Raw genomic sequence first — 15,258 nt, 5'->3', positions numbered from 1 at the left:
GTAACATTTGCTACATTTTCAGATGTTGCGGTTCACTTTCACGCTGCACTGTGACAAACGAACCACACTAATTGAAAAACCTGTTCCCCTCCTCGCCTGTGGGGGCGCTGCATCAAGAACAACTACAGGAAACGACACAAAAACCTCTGAAGAAGACGTTAGTGCAACTTCCCTGTTCACAAAATGTAAACAAAAGTGGAATACCATCAAATTTTAGCGGATGTATGATTAACTTTGATGTTCTTCATAAAAAAAATTAACCAAGAGTCATTTCTCCAACGCACCTCTTGCGCCTACTGTGGTTGAATTTACCCAGAATGCCCTGCGCTTTAGACTGCTGCTTGCTTTTGAAGAGGTCTCTGGTTATACTGCATTCAAACAGCACCAGAGTTCACTTCACAGCTAGGTTTTTATTGCACCAGAGTTCACTCTTTTGGTCCACATCAGACTTCAATTACGCATTCACACCTCCACAAACAAATCAGACTTTCTACATAAACGAACTAGAGTTCAGTTAAAACGGACTAAACGAAACTGGTATGGATGCACCTAAAATGTTCCCTTGATTCCTACAGTTCAAAGTTTGTTTAAGGGGATGCCAGAGAAAATCAGCTGTTTGGAAAAACTTCTTTCCAAATGGTTGCTACACCAGCAGACAGCCTGACTAATTGACCAGCTAGTAACAGCTTGTGACTTTTTAGAGATTAAACCGACAGAAAATAACAATATTCTGCAAAATAATCATGAGAGAACCAATATAATTCATTAAATTAATATTTGAAGATGAAGATTAAACCCTTTAAGTAATATTTTAAACTCAATTTGGACACAATGAAGTAGCAATAAACGTCATCCAGGGCAGCAGCATTACTTAATAAACAGACAGCAAATGAGATTTTAGCGTTATGTTAGTAGAGATTATTCTGGAGAAATTACAACTCTACAAAGTCTAATGATTTAAACAGAATAATTTCTTTCCACTGTCCCCCTGTGCATGAACACGAGACTCAGAGGTTTAATACAAACTGTTTGTTTTCTTTGACAAATTGTTTAAAAATGAACATTTTAAGATTGAGTATTTACACCGAAACATGACTGGATGCAAAACTGTTTATATTTTAATATGAATCTGACTGTAATTTAGCAAACCGAGCTAAAACAAGGTGCTCTGGTCTGTATTGGACCAGTCCTGTCCAGCAAAATGCCACAACTTTTGTTGTGAATTGGTGTAAATGCAGCTAAAACGGAATACGCTGAATAAAAGTACAGATTTAAACCTTAAGATGGAGTTTAAAAACCAAAATATGAGCTATTTAAGGCAACATTTGGATTTATTTAAAGAAGTAAGCACACAGACGTCACCGCAACACCAAACGTTGAGGCTCAGAGTTAAATTAGCTTTAAGAGGGCAACCAAATTAGTATAAACACCAAAACAGTCTCTATGGAGAAACTCAGTCAGCTAACGTGAATGATGTCAATTACAGAGCCGAGGCAGAGCATAAAGGACATGTATGAATGGAAAGCTTTCTGGTCGTACTGGGTGTGGAGGCTGGAAGGTTTATTTGAATACAGGTTCTGTCTTCAGGTAATGACAGTGGAAACGGCCTGTAGTTGCACAACCCCTTCTTCCTCGTTGCCAAATTGCTTCTTTTTCCTCGTTTGAACCCAGAAAACAAACTTCTAAATAGTAAAAATGAGCCAAAAACAGAAACGCTTCCGTCCACCTTTAGACTTACCTGCATACCAGGGACGTCCATAGTTACTTCGACCTCTTTTCCTCCTCCTGGCTCCTCTGCTTTCTTCCTTTCTTTCTTTCTCTCTCCTTTCAGCTCCTGATGTCTTATTCCTTCTCTTCGTCGGGTTTTTACTCCACAAAGTTTCCTCTGAAACGGCTGAACCGGTTTGACGTCGAGGCGGAGAAATATTTCCGACACGCAGGCAGGTTTGTTTAGCAGCAGAATGAAGCGGACAAACTCCAAAACTCAAAAGTGTGACACAGAGAGTCTGCAGCGAGGAGGGGTGGGGAAAAAAAAAAAAAAAAAGAGTTGTTGAGCAAACAAACGAGGAGAAGGACGAGCCTGTCTGAGGGAGGAGCGACAGAAAGTTCAGTCTGAACAGGAGGGAGAGAGAATCTGCTGCCTCCCTCTGCTGGACCCCGTCTGGCTGAGAAAGCGCGTTTCTCATGTGTTTTTCACTGTGAAATATTTCAGATGATAAAAAAAAAAAAAAGACATTAATACACAAAAATAAGACGATTTGATATAAAATGTTAAAATAAATAAATAAAATCTTGCCAAGTAATTTTGGTTTCAATGAAATGTGAAGGAATTATTGACTTACAACTTGCTGAAAAGGTATTTGTGGGTTTGTTTTGTCTTATTTTAAGCGTATGAAGATATTTGCACTAAAAACTAACACTTTATAAGGTTTTGTGCTTTTGCAGTGTAATTTCATTTAAAGCTGCAGTACATGACAGTATGGTATGAGACAGATAGCCTGTAATAAAATGATCTCTGCTTTCTCTGCTCCCAGTGTAACTAAAAAAAAACAACAATCTGAACCATAGGAAGGTCTTAGCGATGTCAGTTATGCCTGTGTGTGTGGCTCCTCCCCTACTCTAAGTAGAGCCTGTTGGCAATGCTAATGCCAGTTAGCATGGCATCCAATGATACATTAGCACATATAGCAGAGCATTCACGAGATTGGTTTATAGCGCAAAGACCCTCCTCCCGGCTCCTGATTGGTTGTTTCTGACTGGCATGGTGCTTTTTTTTTTCACATGGCGATAGTAGCTAAAGGTGAAAGTGTAGAAGATCTATCTTTTCAGATTAGACGGGGTTTTCTCATTATATTATGTCTATGGTGGTATCAATCCGAGCTCTTGGGCTGTTAAATGTTACAGACACAAGCAAATAATTTTGAATCTAAATGTTTTTTTAAACTTGTATTTTTGAAACAAAAGAAAATGCTCTTTTAAATATTTTACTTATGATTAGGGATTTACTTGACACATACTTCAGTGAAGCAAAACGTATTTGTTGCGATGTTATTTTGGTACTTTTTGTTTTAACTTTTAAAACTAAAATACAGGTAAATACAGTTGATATTCTAGTTTCCTACGGCCCGCGAATGCACCGGCAGGTTTTCGTCATGACGTAATCGATAAACGTCCAGAAGGGGGCGGAGCCCGGCGGAAAGATGGCGTTTTTACGCTGTCGGAGAGATCCCTGTGGTGTTATCTGCCTGGTTTTAACTTATTTCAGCGTGTTTTACGCGGACTATGTGGTCATACAGTATGTTCTCATCCCTGCCTATGCTGACAGGTCAGTAATGGAAGCTTTAATCCCGTTTAAACCGTTTAAAACAGCCGACATGGCGTCTGTTCCTGTTCGCTGCCTCTCCATTCATTTAGCAAACAGGTCTGACAGCATCCCGAGTCTACTCCTCCGAAAACGGTCGTTTATTTATATATGTTTTACTTTTAATCACAAATATCAGTGAGTGGGTGAATTTAAGGTGGATATTTGTAATAATTAAAATCAGAGACATCCTTGTAAAATCTACCTTCGAGGCAAAAAAGACAAAAACATTAGCTGTTTGCTAACTGTGTTTACGCCAGCTGATGTCATCCTGTTTGTGTATTTTTATAGATCAACAAAAACTATTGAATGTGAAAAAGAAAAAAATAGTTTTAAAACAGTTTAACTTAAGTTTAAACTCGTTTCTGATGCAGTTTGTTGACGACAGCTTTGAACCTTTTTTAAGCGTTGATTAAAACCAAAACCAAAACAACATCGTGCTGTTTTCAGTTCTCTTCTTCTTTACATGTGATCATTTGACCCAGTCATGATGGAAACACTTTCTTTTATTTCCAATATACATAAAATGCTGGTTTATATACATAAAATCCTGGTTTATATACATAAAATGCTGGTTTTAAGTTAACAAAAACACTCAACAGATTGAACCGCACATTGTTTGTTACACAACAATGAAGCTGCTATATAAAATCCATGTTTTCAGTAAATGTTTGTTTTCTGAGACACTGAGTGAATCTTGTCCTGCTGCTTCTCCCCGGCAGCGTTTGGGGAATGCTGCATGGATCCTTGTTCAACCTGATCCTGCTGCTGCTGCTGGCCTGCCACTACAAAGCCGTCTTCTCAGATCCTGGTGGGTCGAAGTCACCAAAACCTTCAGCTACAGACTCTTATCTTCAGAGTTACTATTGCGATGATTGGTCGCCAGTCTGTCGCAGGGCAACACAGAGACACACAGGACACACAACCATGCACACACACACTCACACCTATGGGCAATTTGGAAAGGCCAATTAACCTGACAGTCATGTTTTTGGACTGTGGGAGGAAACCGGAGAAAACCCACCATGCACAGGGAGAACATGCAAACTCCATGCAGAAAGACCGGGGCCAGGAATTGAACCCAGAACCTTCTTGCTGCAAGGCAACAGCTCTACCAACTGCACCACTGTGCAGCCCCCGTCCGTCAGACTTACTTTATTTTTTAAACCAACTACTTTTATCTGATGTTTAAAATATTTGCATTAAAGAGAGATAATCAGGTTTTTCCTAGTAGTTTAATTTCAGGTTCAGCAAATTATCGGGTAAAACGTTAATATCGCTTAAAACTCAGCTAAAACATTAAAAGTGCTTATTTTAGACAGCACTGCAAAAACATACAATTTTACCAAGTATTTTTGTTTCTAGTGGAAATATGTTGGTACATTTAAAATAAAACAAAACTAACTCAGAAGTAGCTTTTAAGAAAAACCTGTCTGTGTGTTTGGTGTTTCATGTCCGTCTCCAGGCATGGTGCCGCTGCCGGACACGGCCTTGGACTTCTCAGACCTGCGATCTCAGCCGTCTCGGATGAACGAGCGGGTCGGTTTCTCAGCATCTGTTCAAAAGTGAAGGAGGTTCTGATGGCTGGATTTGATCAAGTTGAATTGTTTTCTTGTTTTAGCGTCTTAAATGTTGAAAATGTGTCGGTTTCTTAAATTCTGATTGGATCCTGATGGATCCGTTAGGTAAAAAGTTACTGAAGCTAAAGTGTTTCAGCTGCTGATGCTGCTGGGTTCTGCTGGGTGTATAAAGGTTCAGGGAACCCGGTCCGACTCGGTCGGTTCTGCAGAACCTCAGTGAGCCTGTGGTGGTTGTTGTTGTTGTCAGGGCTGTGACGGCTGGACGGTGTGCAGCCGCTGCGAGATCTACAGACCTCCCAGAGCGCATCACTGCAGGGTCTGCCAGCGCTGCATCCGCCGCATGGACCACCACTGTCCCTGGTGAGACCACACGCGTCCGGACGTCTGTCCAACCGCCTGTCTGTCCAACCGTCTGTCTGTCCAACTGCCTGTCTGTCCAACTGTCTGTCTGTCCAACCGCCTGTCTGTCCAACCACCTGTCTGTCCAACTGTCTGTCTGTCCAACAGCCTGTCTGTCCAACCGTCTGTCCAACTCAGTCCAACTGTCTGTCCGACCATTCATTAGTTTCATATCCATCCATCCATCCATCCATCCATCCATCCATCCATCCATCCATCCATCCATCCATCCATCCATCCATCCATCCATCCATCCATCCATCCATCCATCCATCCATCCATCCATCCATCCATCCATCCATCCATCGTTAAATCTTCCTCCTCCTCCATTTTCCAGGATCAATAATTGTGTCGGGGAGTTGAACCAGAAATATTTCATCCAGTTTCTCTTCTACACCGGTGAGTCGCTACAGAAAATCTGTTCTCTGCACATTTACTGTCATTTAGAAGTAAAAACCCAGCAGCTCTTCCCAGCTCAGTTACTGAAGCTAAAGTGTTTCAGCTGCTGATGCTGCTGGGTTCTGCTGGGTGTATAAAGGTTAGGGAACCCGGTCCGACTCGGTCGGTTCTGCAGAACCTCAGTGAGCCTGTGGTGGTTGTTGTTGTTGTCAGGGCTGTGACGGCTGGACGGTGTGCAGCCGCTGCGAGATCTACAGACCTCCCAGAGCGCATCACTGCAGGGTCTGCCAGCGCTGCATCCGCCGCATGGACCACCACTGTCCCTGGTGAGACCGCACGCGTCCGGACGTCTGTCCAACTGCCTGTCTGTCCAACCGTCTGTCCAACTGTCTGTCTGTCCAACCATCTGCCTGTCCAACCATCTGCCTGTCCAACCATCTGCCTGTCCAACCGTCTGTCTGTCCAACCGTCTGTCTGTCCAACCGTCTGTCTGTCAACCGTCTGTCCAACTGTCTGTCTGTCCAACCGCCTGTTCCACCGTCTGCCTGTCCAACCGTCTGTCTGTCCAACTGCCTGTCTGTCCAACCGTCTGTCCAACTGTCTGTCTGTCCAACTGCCTGTCTGTCCAACCGTCTGTCAAACTGTCTGTCTGTTCAATCATCTGTCTGTCCAACCGTCTGTCCAACCGCCTGTCTGTTCATTCACTAGTTTCATTATCCATCCATCCGTCCGTCCGTCCATCCATCCATCCATTGTTAAATCTTCATCTTCTCTCTCCTCCATTTTCCAGGATCAATAATTGTGTCGGGGAGTTGAACCAGAAATATTTCATCCAGTTTCTCTTCTACACCGGTGAGTCGCTACAGAAAATCTGTTCTCTGCACATTTACTGCACATGAACTGGCTCCCAGCTCAGACTGACTGGGATCTGACCCGAACTGGCTCCCAGCTCAGACTGGGATCTGAACTGGCTCCCAGCTCAGACTGGGATCTGACCTGAACTGGCTCCCAGCTCAGACTGGGATCAGACCTGAACTGGCTCCCAGCTCAGACTGGGATCTGAACTGGCTCCCAGCTCAGACTGGGATCTGAACTGGCTCCCAGCTCAAACTGACTGGGATCTGAACTGGCTCCCAGCTCAGACTGGGATCTGACCTGAACTGGCTCCCAGCTCAGACTGGGATCTGACCTGAACTGGCTCCCAGCTCAGACTGGGATCTGACCTGAACTGGCTCCCAGCTCAGACTGGGATCTGACCTGAACTGGCTCCCAGCTCAGACTGGGATCTGACCTGAACTGGCTCCCAGCTCAGACTGGGATCTGACCTGAACTGGCTCCCAGCTCAGACTGACTGGGATCTGACCTGAACTGGCTCCCAGCTCAGACTGGGATCTGACCTGAACTGGCTCCCAGCTCAGACTGACTGGATCTGACCTGAACTGGCTCCCAGCTCAGACTGGGATCTGACCTGAACTGGCTCCCAGCTCAGACTGACTGGGATCTGACCTGAACTGGCTCCCAGCTCAGACTGGGATCTGACCTGAACTGGCTCCCAGCTCAGATGACTGGGATCTGACCTGAACTGGCTCCCAGCTCAGACTGGGATCTGACCTGAACTGGCTCCCAGCTCAGACTGACTGGGATCTGACCTAACTGGCTCCCAGCTCAGACTGGGATCTGAACTGGCTCCCAGCTCAGACTGGGATCTGACTGAACTGGATCCCAGCTCAGACTGGGATCAGACCTGAACTGGCTCCCAGCTCAGACTGGATTCTGAACTGGCTCCCGGCTCAGACTGGGATCAGACCTGAACTGGATCCCAGCTCAGACTGGGATCAGACCTGAACTGGATCCCAGCTCAGACTGGGATCTGACCTGAACTGGCTCCCAGCTCAGACTGGGATCTGACCTGAACTGGCTCCCAGCTCAGACTGGGATCTGACCTGAACTGGCTCCCAGCTCAGACTGGGATCTGAACTGGCTCCCGGCTCAGACTGGGATCAGACCTGAACTGGCTCCCAGCTCAGACTGGGATCTGACCTGAACTGGCTCCCAGCTCAGACTGGGATCTGAACTGGCTCCCGGCTCAGACTGGGATCAGACCTGAACTGGATCCCAGCTCAGACTGGGATCTGACCTGAACTGGCTCCCAGCTCAGACTGGGATCTGACCTGAACTGGCTCCCAGCTCAGACTGGGATCAGACCTGAACTGGCTCCCAGCTCAGACTGGGATCTGAACTGGCTCCCAGCTCAGACTGGATCTGATCTGAACTGGCTCCCAGCTCAGACTGGGATCTGAACTGGCTCCCAGCTCAGACTGGGATCTGAACTGGCTCCCAGCTCAGACTGGGATCTGAACTGGCTCCCAGCTCAGACTGGGATCTGAACTGGCTCCCAGCTCAGACTGATTGGGATCAGATCTGAACTGGCTCCCAGCTCAGACTGGGATCAGACCTGAACTGGCTCCCAGCTCAGACTGGGATCAGACCTGAACTGGCTCCCAGCTCAGACCCGGCTGAGTGTTTGGTTTGTGCGCATGCAGGCGTCGCCAGCCTGTACTCCATGGTTCTGGTGGTGTGGGCCTGGGTGTGGCGGATCCGGAACGAGAGGGAAGGCGACGCCGACAAAGAGGGAGAGGAGTCGCCCAGCAAACATCTGATAGTGTGAGTTGAGTGGCCAGCAGGGGGCGCCCCTCTGGGTGTGGAAGCCTCCTTTTGATGCCGTTTCCTCTTGTCTCCGGGTCAGAGCTCATTACCTCATCCTGCTGGTGGAGTCGGTGCTGTTCGGGGTTTTCGTCATGGTCATCTTCTACGACCAGGTAGGAGCGACTCTGTTCACGGCCTCTGAACTGATCCTGGACTCGTTCACCTCCAAAGACACAACCAAGTCCAGTTTCTAGGAAGCATCATATTCCACTTAACAGCAACTTTTCACCAACATATAGGCACATGTTTTAAGTCACTAATTGTTGAATATTGATTAAATAAGTACTAGGTCCACTGGCAGATTATTTAAAAATTTTTAAAACATGTAACAAAATGTATAAAATGATGGTTAATTGCAGCTGTTGTATTGTTTTTGTCTCTAACGTTTGGAAACGTTTGAGAACTTGAAAATGCTTGAATGGTGCTTTTAATTTGAAATAATTAAGAAACAACAGTTTTGTCTGTCAGTATGTTATAAATTAAAAATCATCACCTGGTCCAAATTCTGTAAAAAAAAAAATAAAAAAGATAAAATAAATGTTGATGTTTGAAGCATTTATTTAATCCTTTACTACAAATGATCAAGTTTTCACTAAAGAAATTAGACAGTAAAATGTTTCATTTCTTATTTCAATAAATAATTGAATTATTTGTTTATTTGCATCTTTTCAGGCACGTGTTTCATTTTATATAAAAGGCTTAAATAAAAAGATAATTATTTGATTAACGGTCAGAATAATCAATAATCTCCCCTCAGCTGATCTCCATCATCACTGATGAGACGCCAATCGAGCAGATGAAGAACCGGCTGATGATCAGAGAGCGCGGCTCCTCCTCCTCCTCCTCGCCGTCCTCCGCCGCCCCGCAGCAGCAGCCGCCCGCCACCCGCAAGCCCAGGCTGGCTCTGCTGAGGGAGGTCTTCGGTCGAGGTGGGTCTCCGTCCGTCTCTGTCCGTCTCCATCCATCTCCATCTGTCTCCGTCCGTCTTCACCAGAACTGCTTCCCTCTGCTTGCCTAACGATCCGGCTCATCGGCTCCCGTAACGTGAGGCGAATTCCTACGCGCTCCGTATTTTCATTTGGAGGATAACCAAGATAACCCTCATCTATTGTCATGAGCTTTGGGTCATGACTGAAAGAACGTGATCACGGGTACAAGCGGCCGAAATGGGTTTCCTCCGCAGGGTGGCTGGGCTCTCCCTTAGAGAGAGAAGCTCGGTCATCCGTGAGGGACTCAGAGTAGAGCCGCTGCTCCTCCACGTCGAGAGGAGCCAGTTGAGGCTCGGGCATCTGGTCAGGATGCCTCCTGGACGCCTCCCTGGTGAGGTGTTCCGGGCACGTCCCACCGGGAGGAGGCCTCGGGGAAGACCCAGGACACGCTGGAGGGACTATGTCTCTCGGCTGGCCTGGGAACGCCTTGGGATTCCTCCAGAGGAGCTGGAAGAAGTGGCTGGGGAGAGGGAAGTCTGGGCCTCCCTTCTGAAGCTGCTGCCCCCGCGACCCGACCCCGGATAAGCGGAAGAAAATGGATGGATGGACAACCAAGATGGCGTCGCGGCAGAAACGCTCCGAAATATGTTTATATTTCACAGAAAAGGGAAATTATGGCTCGTTGCAGAATGTTCAGAACTTTAATCACCATAAAAAGACGAAATACCTTCAACGTCCTCAAACGGTTTACTGTATGATGCGTTGCTTAGCAACTCCTCCTCTTGCTGTGAACGACACAGGAGGCGTTAAACTTCTCCTCATCCTGGTTATTATTAATGTTGGCACCACACTGAATGAATAATCTCCTTCTAATATTCACATTTACTTTCATATTCAGTAAATAAGACACATTTTCCGACGAGGCTCATTTATTATGTTGGAAGCTCAAAAACTGTTTAGCTGCGTTTCACGTTGAAATGTTCATTTTGAAGGAGGGACAAGCTTTAATTTTCTCTGAATCAAATTCATCGCGTTTTGAACTAAAGAGTTTATTTCCCGACTCGGCGAGAATCGGTAAATCCCGTTCGATTCCCTGAGAACATTCCCGACTCACCAACTTCCCGCTTCGTCCAGGTTCGGTTTTCTGCTGGCTGCTGCCGCTCCACACAAGCCCGCCGTCGGCCGGAGGAATCAGCTACTCCGCCCTGCCCGACTACGACGTCTGACCTCCGGCCTCTGACCTCCGACCTCTGGCCTGCGAGCGGAGGAGCGAACGTTTGTGTGCGAAGGAATGACTTTGCTGCCTAAAAATGATGCCTGGTCTTTCAGCTGAGAGGTGAAAATGAAGGGATGACTGAGCAGAGCGTGTTTTAATTCACGTGATGAACGAATTAATGGATGGATGAATGGATGGATGGATGATGCACTGAGTCCTAGCGGTTTTACCCTGCAGGACCTGAAGAAGCGGATCAGCTTCAGACTTATTATCAAACACTTTTTACCGAAAACGGCTCTGAGCGTCTCGTGAAGTTTTCCGACCAGCTCGTCCTCAGATCTTTCTCTGTCTGTTTATAGCAGCGTTTCTCTGGAAACCGGGAGAATCGATCCGTTTTTAATGACTGCTGTCCTGGTTTCCACGGTAACCATGCAGAACTCATGCAGTTTGTACGTCAGGGATGGACCGAGTGTTTCAAACTTTAACTAACATTTCAGTACTTTACTCTTTAAAAGTCACAAAATGCAAAAATTAATGGGAAAATGATGAATTACTCAACAAAAACTACTATTTGGTATTAAATATTAATCTTGTTTCACTGCTAAAAACACTTTCCAATAACAATAAATCTAATCTAAATACTGATGATCCGTATTCCTGTCACAATAAAAAACTTTTCTGGACGATAAATTGTCTCAAAAGTTCTCACGATAAACGATTTTATCGTTGTTTTGAGACAATTTTCCAGTAATATATTGGTAATAATGGCAATGATGATGCAAGAACACGTTGGCCGAGATCAATAAACTTTAAATTCTGATGAACTTTTAACACTGGAATAGGAAGACATTTTAAATATCCAAAATAAATAAACAAACAAAATGATTCCTGACATTTCTGTAAACAAAAATGTTCCTCAAAAAAAGCAACCAGTTGAGATTAAAATCCAAGATTGCAAACTTTGATCGTCCAGTTTTTGGTAGAAAAACAATAAGCTGTACAAATGGATGCAGAATCATTGAGTTTGTTTAAATTTATTACATGATTAAATAATTTATGATCATCTTTTATGATAAATCTCCGTCGGTCCGTCCCTGGTTTGTTTTTCTGTATGATTGTTTCCAACAGCAAACCTTTAAACTCCCAACAAGCCTAAATATTTCAGTTTCATGTTTTCATAAATTAGTTAATTTCTCTTTTCAGCCACCAGACAGTTTGTGCTAAATTTCACTTCAGCATCAAGGTAGAAGAAAAACATTTTTCTCAATCAATTTAATTCCTTTCTTGTTTTACATTTTTTATGACATCATCAGTGAACGGAAAAATTATGTTTCATCGCCATGATTGACTTATTTAGCTGTTTTATTTATTTACATTGCTCAGCAGCGCCCCCTGCTGTTTGACACAAGGGTTTTTGGTCCCTATAGATAAATTTGACAAGTTCAGAAACTCAGGAAACTTCTGTAAATGTGGATAAAAAATGATTTACGTTTGAATATACATAAAATTAGCAGGTTGAATTGGGAATCATTTTGTATTTTAGTCGTTTAATTTTGTGTAAGTAAATTGATTAATCTGTCAAGTCTTAATGATTTAATAATATTTTCATGATAAGTCGATGTTTATGTTATATTTACAGATTTACATTAATGCTAAACACAAACAGGTGCAATTCAACGTTAATGAAGAGCTTTGTTTTCTACTTTTATTTTTATTTTTTATGACTCTCACTCAATAAGAATACACTCACTCTCTGTTTTCTGTTACACAACTGAAGAAACCATTACTTACATTATTTCTAACTGATTATAAATGTTTATTTTTATGTAAGGGATGAAGTTGCCTTTCCACACACAAAATACATTTGAATTTCTGCTTAATTTATGATAAAACAGTTCATCCTTTAAGGGTTCTGCTCATTTCAGCCCTTATTTGTACTTTTCCCTTTTTTTTAAATCTGATTCCCACAAAATGTTTCACAGTGTTAATTTATCTGACTAAAACTACAACACAAATATTTTGTCAAATTCTTTTTAGCAACTTGCAGTTTTAGCTTCAATTTAGGCTGAACTGATTCACAAAACATTACCAACTTAATACCAATTTTATTAAGATTTATTGTCTTAAACCAAAGATTTAGGTGTAGAGAATTAGATAGTTTGTGTTTTAAATGTCATAAAGAAGCTAATCAGTGTCTTAGAACTCAGCTAGCATTTCTAGCTAGCGCTACAGCTAACTGATTTACCTAAACAGCTTTTAAATATCCAGTATTTCAAATGTATTAGTACAAATAAGCCAACCAAAGATGGAAACCTAGCAAAAATAGCATATTATGTTTAAACAGGTTTATTTAATACAGTTGAGCAATTTTTTGCCTAGCGTAAAACTAGCCTAGTGTAGCTAGCCTTCAGTTAGCTATTCAGTCATTTTTCATTTAGTGATGAAGGCCAGTATCTGTTGTTGCTAGCCAACATTTGGGAGGTTTTAACCTGTTAAAATATGACAATATTTGTAATCATGTTAGAAAAATGTGGCAGAGCACACAAAGGGAACCTAAAAACTCAAATAGATAATTTTGAAAATGTTTTAAAACAAAGGCAACTTCATCCCGTTTGTGTTTTTATATAAATGTGTTTATAGTTATTTTGAATCGTGTGTCCAGCCTGGGTTCAGACACACAGGTGCTTTATTGGCTTTTAAATTATTCTCACATAAAGCATCACAAAAAGAGCTGCTAAATGAAAAAATAAAATGATTTGTAAAAATGTTTTCAGTGAATTATGTTGATTTTATCACTGCACCAATAATGCACCACTCAGTGTAAAAATGTGGTGAAAATATTGGAAGGAAATTATGAGAAACTTGCAGAGATTCAAATTTATACTATAGGTTAAGTTTTTTAAGGCGTGTTTCATGTTACATATTAGTTTCTTTCTGCCAGAGTAAAACCAGACATTTGGTTAAAATATGAATCAAAATGAGTCGGATCACTAAACTGGACCTGAATAAATTCCTCAGTTTAAGTTGTTCTGAACAACAATGAAACAAAACTTAAAAAACATAAAGCTAGTGAACATTATTTAACTGGAAACGGGTTTAAAACTGAACATTTTGTATGTTTCCATTCATTTTCCAGTTTTGGGACTGGGTGATGCTTTCTGAAGGTTTCTCATAACTTCTGTCTGCTGTGGTAAATCCTGGTCCGGTTCTGGTTCTGGGTGTGAAGGCTCATGTTTTATACCGACTCATTATGAAGGAAAACATCGATGAATCTCTGATATATTTATTATGACTTCTAACATTATTGTTGTGTAAAAAGGTTTGAAAGGGAAGAGAAAAATCAAAGTTTTGTTATTTGAAGTTGAATTTATTTTAGTGAAGCACCTGAAAACATTCCAGTTTTTGTGTACGTGTGTGTGTGTGTGTGTGTGTGTGTGTTTTATCAGGGTGCTGGTTTCCTTGGTTGTGATAAATGCAGTTGATCTGTTTCTCCATTTATTTTTCATTTTGATTCCTCTCTTCATTACACTGCAAAAACTCAAAGTCTTACCAAGTATCAATGTCTTAGTTTTGTCTTATTTCAAATGTACTATTTTACAGGTAACTTTTCTCCAAGATATAGGAACTTGTTTTAAGTCAGTAATTTCTTGATATTGATGGAAAAAGTTCTGGTAGATTATTTCTCCTTATAATGAGGGAAAATTCTGCCAGTGGAGCTGTTACGTTTCCTGAAGATTTAAGGAATGTTTTTACTTAAAACAGGCTCCTATGTCTTGCTGAAAAGTTATTTATAAGTTAGTTTTGTCTTATTCCAAGTGTGCTGAGATTTTTAAACTAGAAACTAAATGGAAAATACTTGGTAAGAGTTTGTTTTTGCAGTGTAAGTTTATTTTTTTAAGTACGAGACCATTTCACTTAACAATACAATTTTCCCATGTTATAAGTGAAAAACTCATCAATATTTAGGAATTATTAACTTAAATCAATTTCATATTTCTTGCTGAAAAGGTACTTATAAGTTTGGTCTTATTTCATTTGTACTGAGACGTTTGCACTAGGCGACATTTTTGTTTTTGCAGTGTAACGACCAACACAGGTGAACAAAACAAGCGCACTGAAGGGACGTCTGCACAAACAGAGAAGCTAACAGTTAGCCGCCACTCAAACAGTCTTTTGGCTCATAAAACTTGTTTTTTTTTATTTATTTAAATAAACCCAAAAGTGTCTGATCTAGAACTGCTGTCATTAAAACCCAGTAAAAAAAAACGTTTTTAAGCTTTTATTTTGAAAACTCTGAGGGAAACAACTTACTGTGCAGTTTAGAAGAAGTAGTAGTTTTAAAGCTGACAGAATGTCTTTTTTTAAATAAAGGTCAGCGTTTGTTTGTTTGTTTGTTTGTTTGTTTCTCCTGCGGCGGTTAGTTTCGAGTGTAAACTGAGTTTGATATCTTGTGGTTTCTTGATGATCAAGTTTACAAACGAACTCCGTTTGCTTTAAGATGATGTTACGATCTTGAACCTGTGTATTTTCTTTTTTCTTCTTGACATGCTGCTCGTTAAAATCCAAATAAAACCGATGTCTTTTAATCTGCTCCGCCTCAACTTGACGTGTTGACTTGCCTCATACATTTAAATATACAGAAAGTTAATATTTTTCATATAATCTGGT

The 15,258-nt window shown here is 42.1% G+C and overlaps 2 protein-coding genes across 2 annotated transcripts in view; one reads left to right on the top strand and one right to left on the bottom strand.

Annotated features, from left to right (window-relative positions):
- The window catches only part of stk26 (serine/threonine protein kinase 26), a 35,558-nt gene extending 33,528 nt beyond the window's left edge, over positions 1-2,030 (bottom strand). The window contains exon 1 of the mRNA XM_008435744.3: positions 1,739-2,030. Within this exon, the coding sequence (XP_008433966.1) occupies positions 1,739-1,759 (21 nt within the window). The 5' untranslated portion in view covers positions 1,760-2,030. The remainder of the gene's footprint in view (positions 1-1,738) is intronic.
- Positions 2,031-3,160: 1,130 nt separating this feature from the next.
- On the top strand, positions 3,161-15,180 carry LOC103480669 (palmitoyltransferase ZDHHC3-A). The gene is made up of 9 exons (XM_081599440.1): positions 3,161-3,325; positions 4,084-4,172; positions 4,827-4,900; positions 5,189-5,301; positions 5,678-5,739; positions 8,283-8,403; positions 8,486-8,558; positions 9,203-9,374; positions 10,509-15,180. Exons 1-9 carry the CDS (start codon positions 3,201-3,203, stop codon positions 10,598-10,600), a joined length of 921 nt encoding a protein of 306 aa, XP_081455566.1. The 5' UTR covers positions 3,161-3,200; the 3' UTR covers positions 10,601-15,180.
- The last annotated feature ends 78 nt before the right edge of the window (positions 15,181-15,258 follow it).

Source organism: Poecilia reticulata, chromosome 18, assembly GCF_904066995.2.
Source record: "Poecilia reticulata chromosome 18, P_reticulata-male-v2, whole genome shotgun sequence".
Classification (NCBI taxonomy): Eukaryota; Metazoa; Chordata; class Actinopteri; order Cyprinodontiformes; family Poeciliidae; genus Poecilia; species Poecilia reticulata.
This window is presented reverse-complemented; position numbering and strand designations above follow the sequence as displayed.

Excerpts from the sequence above, each read along its gene's own strand:
- LOC103480669 (XM_081599440.1), top strand. The coding sequence starts at position 3,201 with ATGGCGTTTTTACGCTGTCGGAGAGATCCCTGTGGTGTTATCTGCCTG. Across the intron at positions 4,901-5,188 it reads CGTCTCGGATGAACGAGCGG|GGCTGTGACGGCTGGACGGT; the intron begins GTCGGTTTCTCA and ends TGTTGTTGTCAG. Across the intron at positions 8,559-9,202 it reads TGGTCATCTTCTACGACCAG|CTGATCTCCATCATCACTGA; the intron begins GTAGGAGCGACT and ends ATCTCCCCTCAG.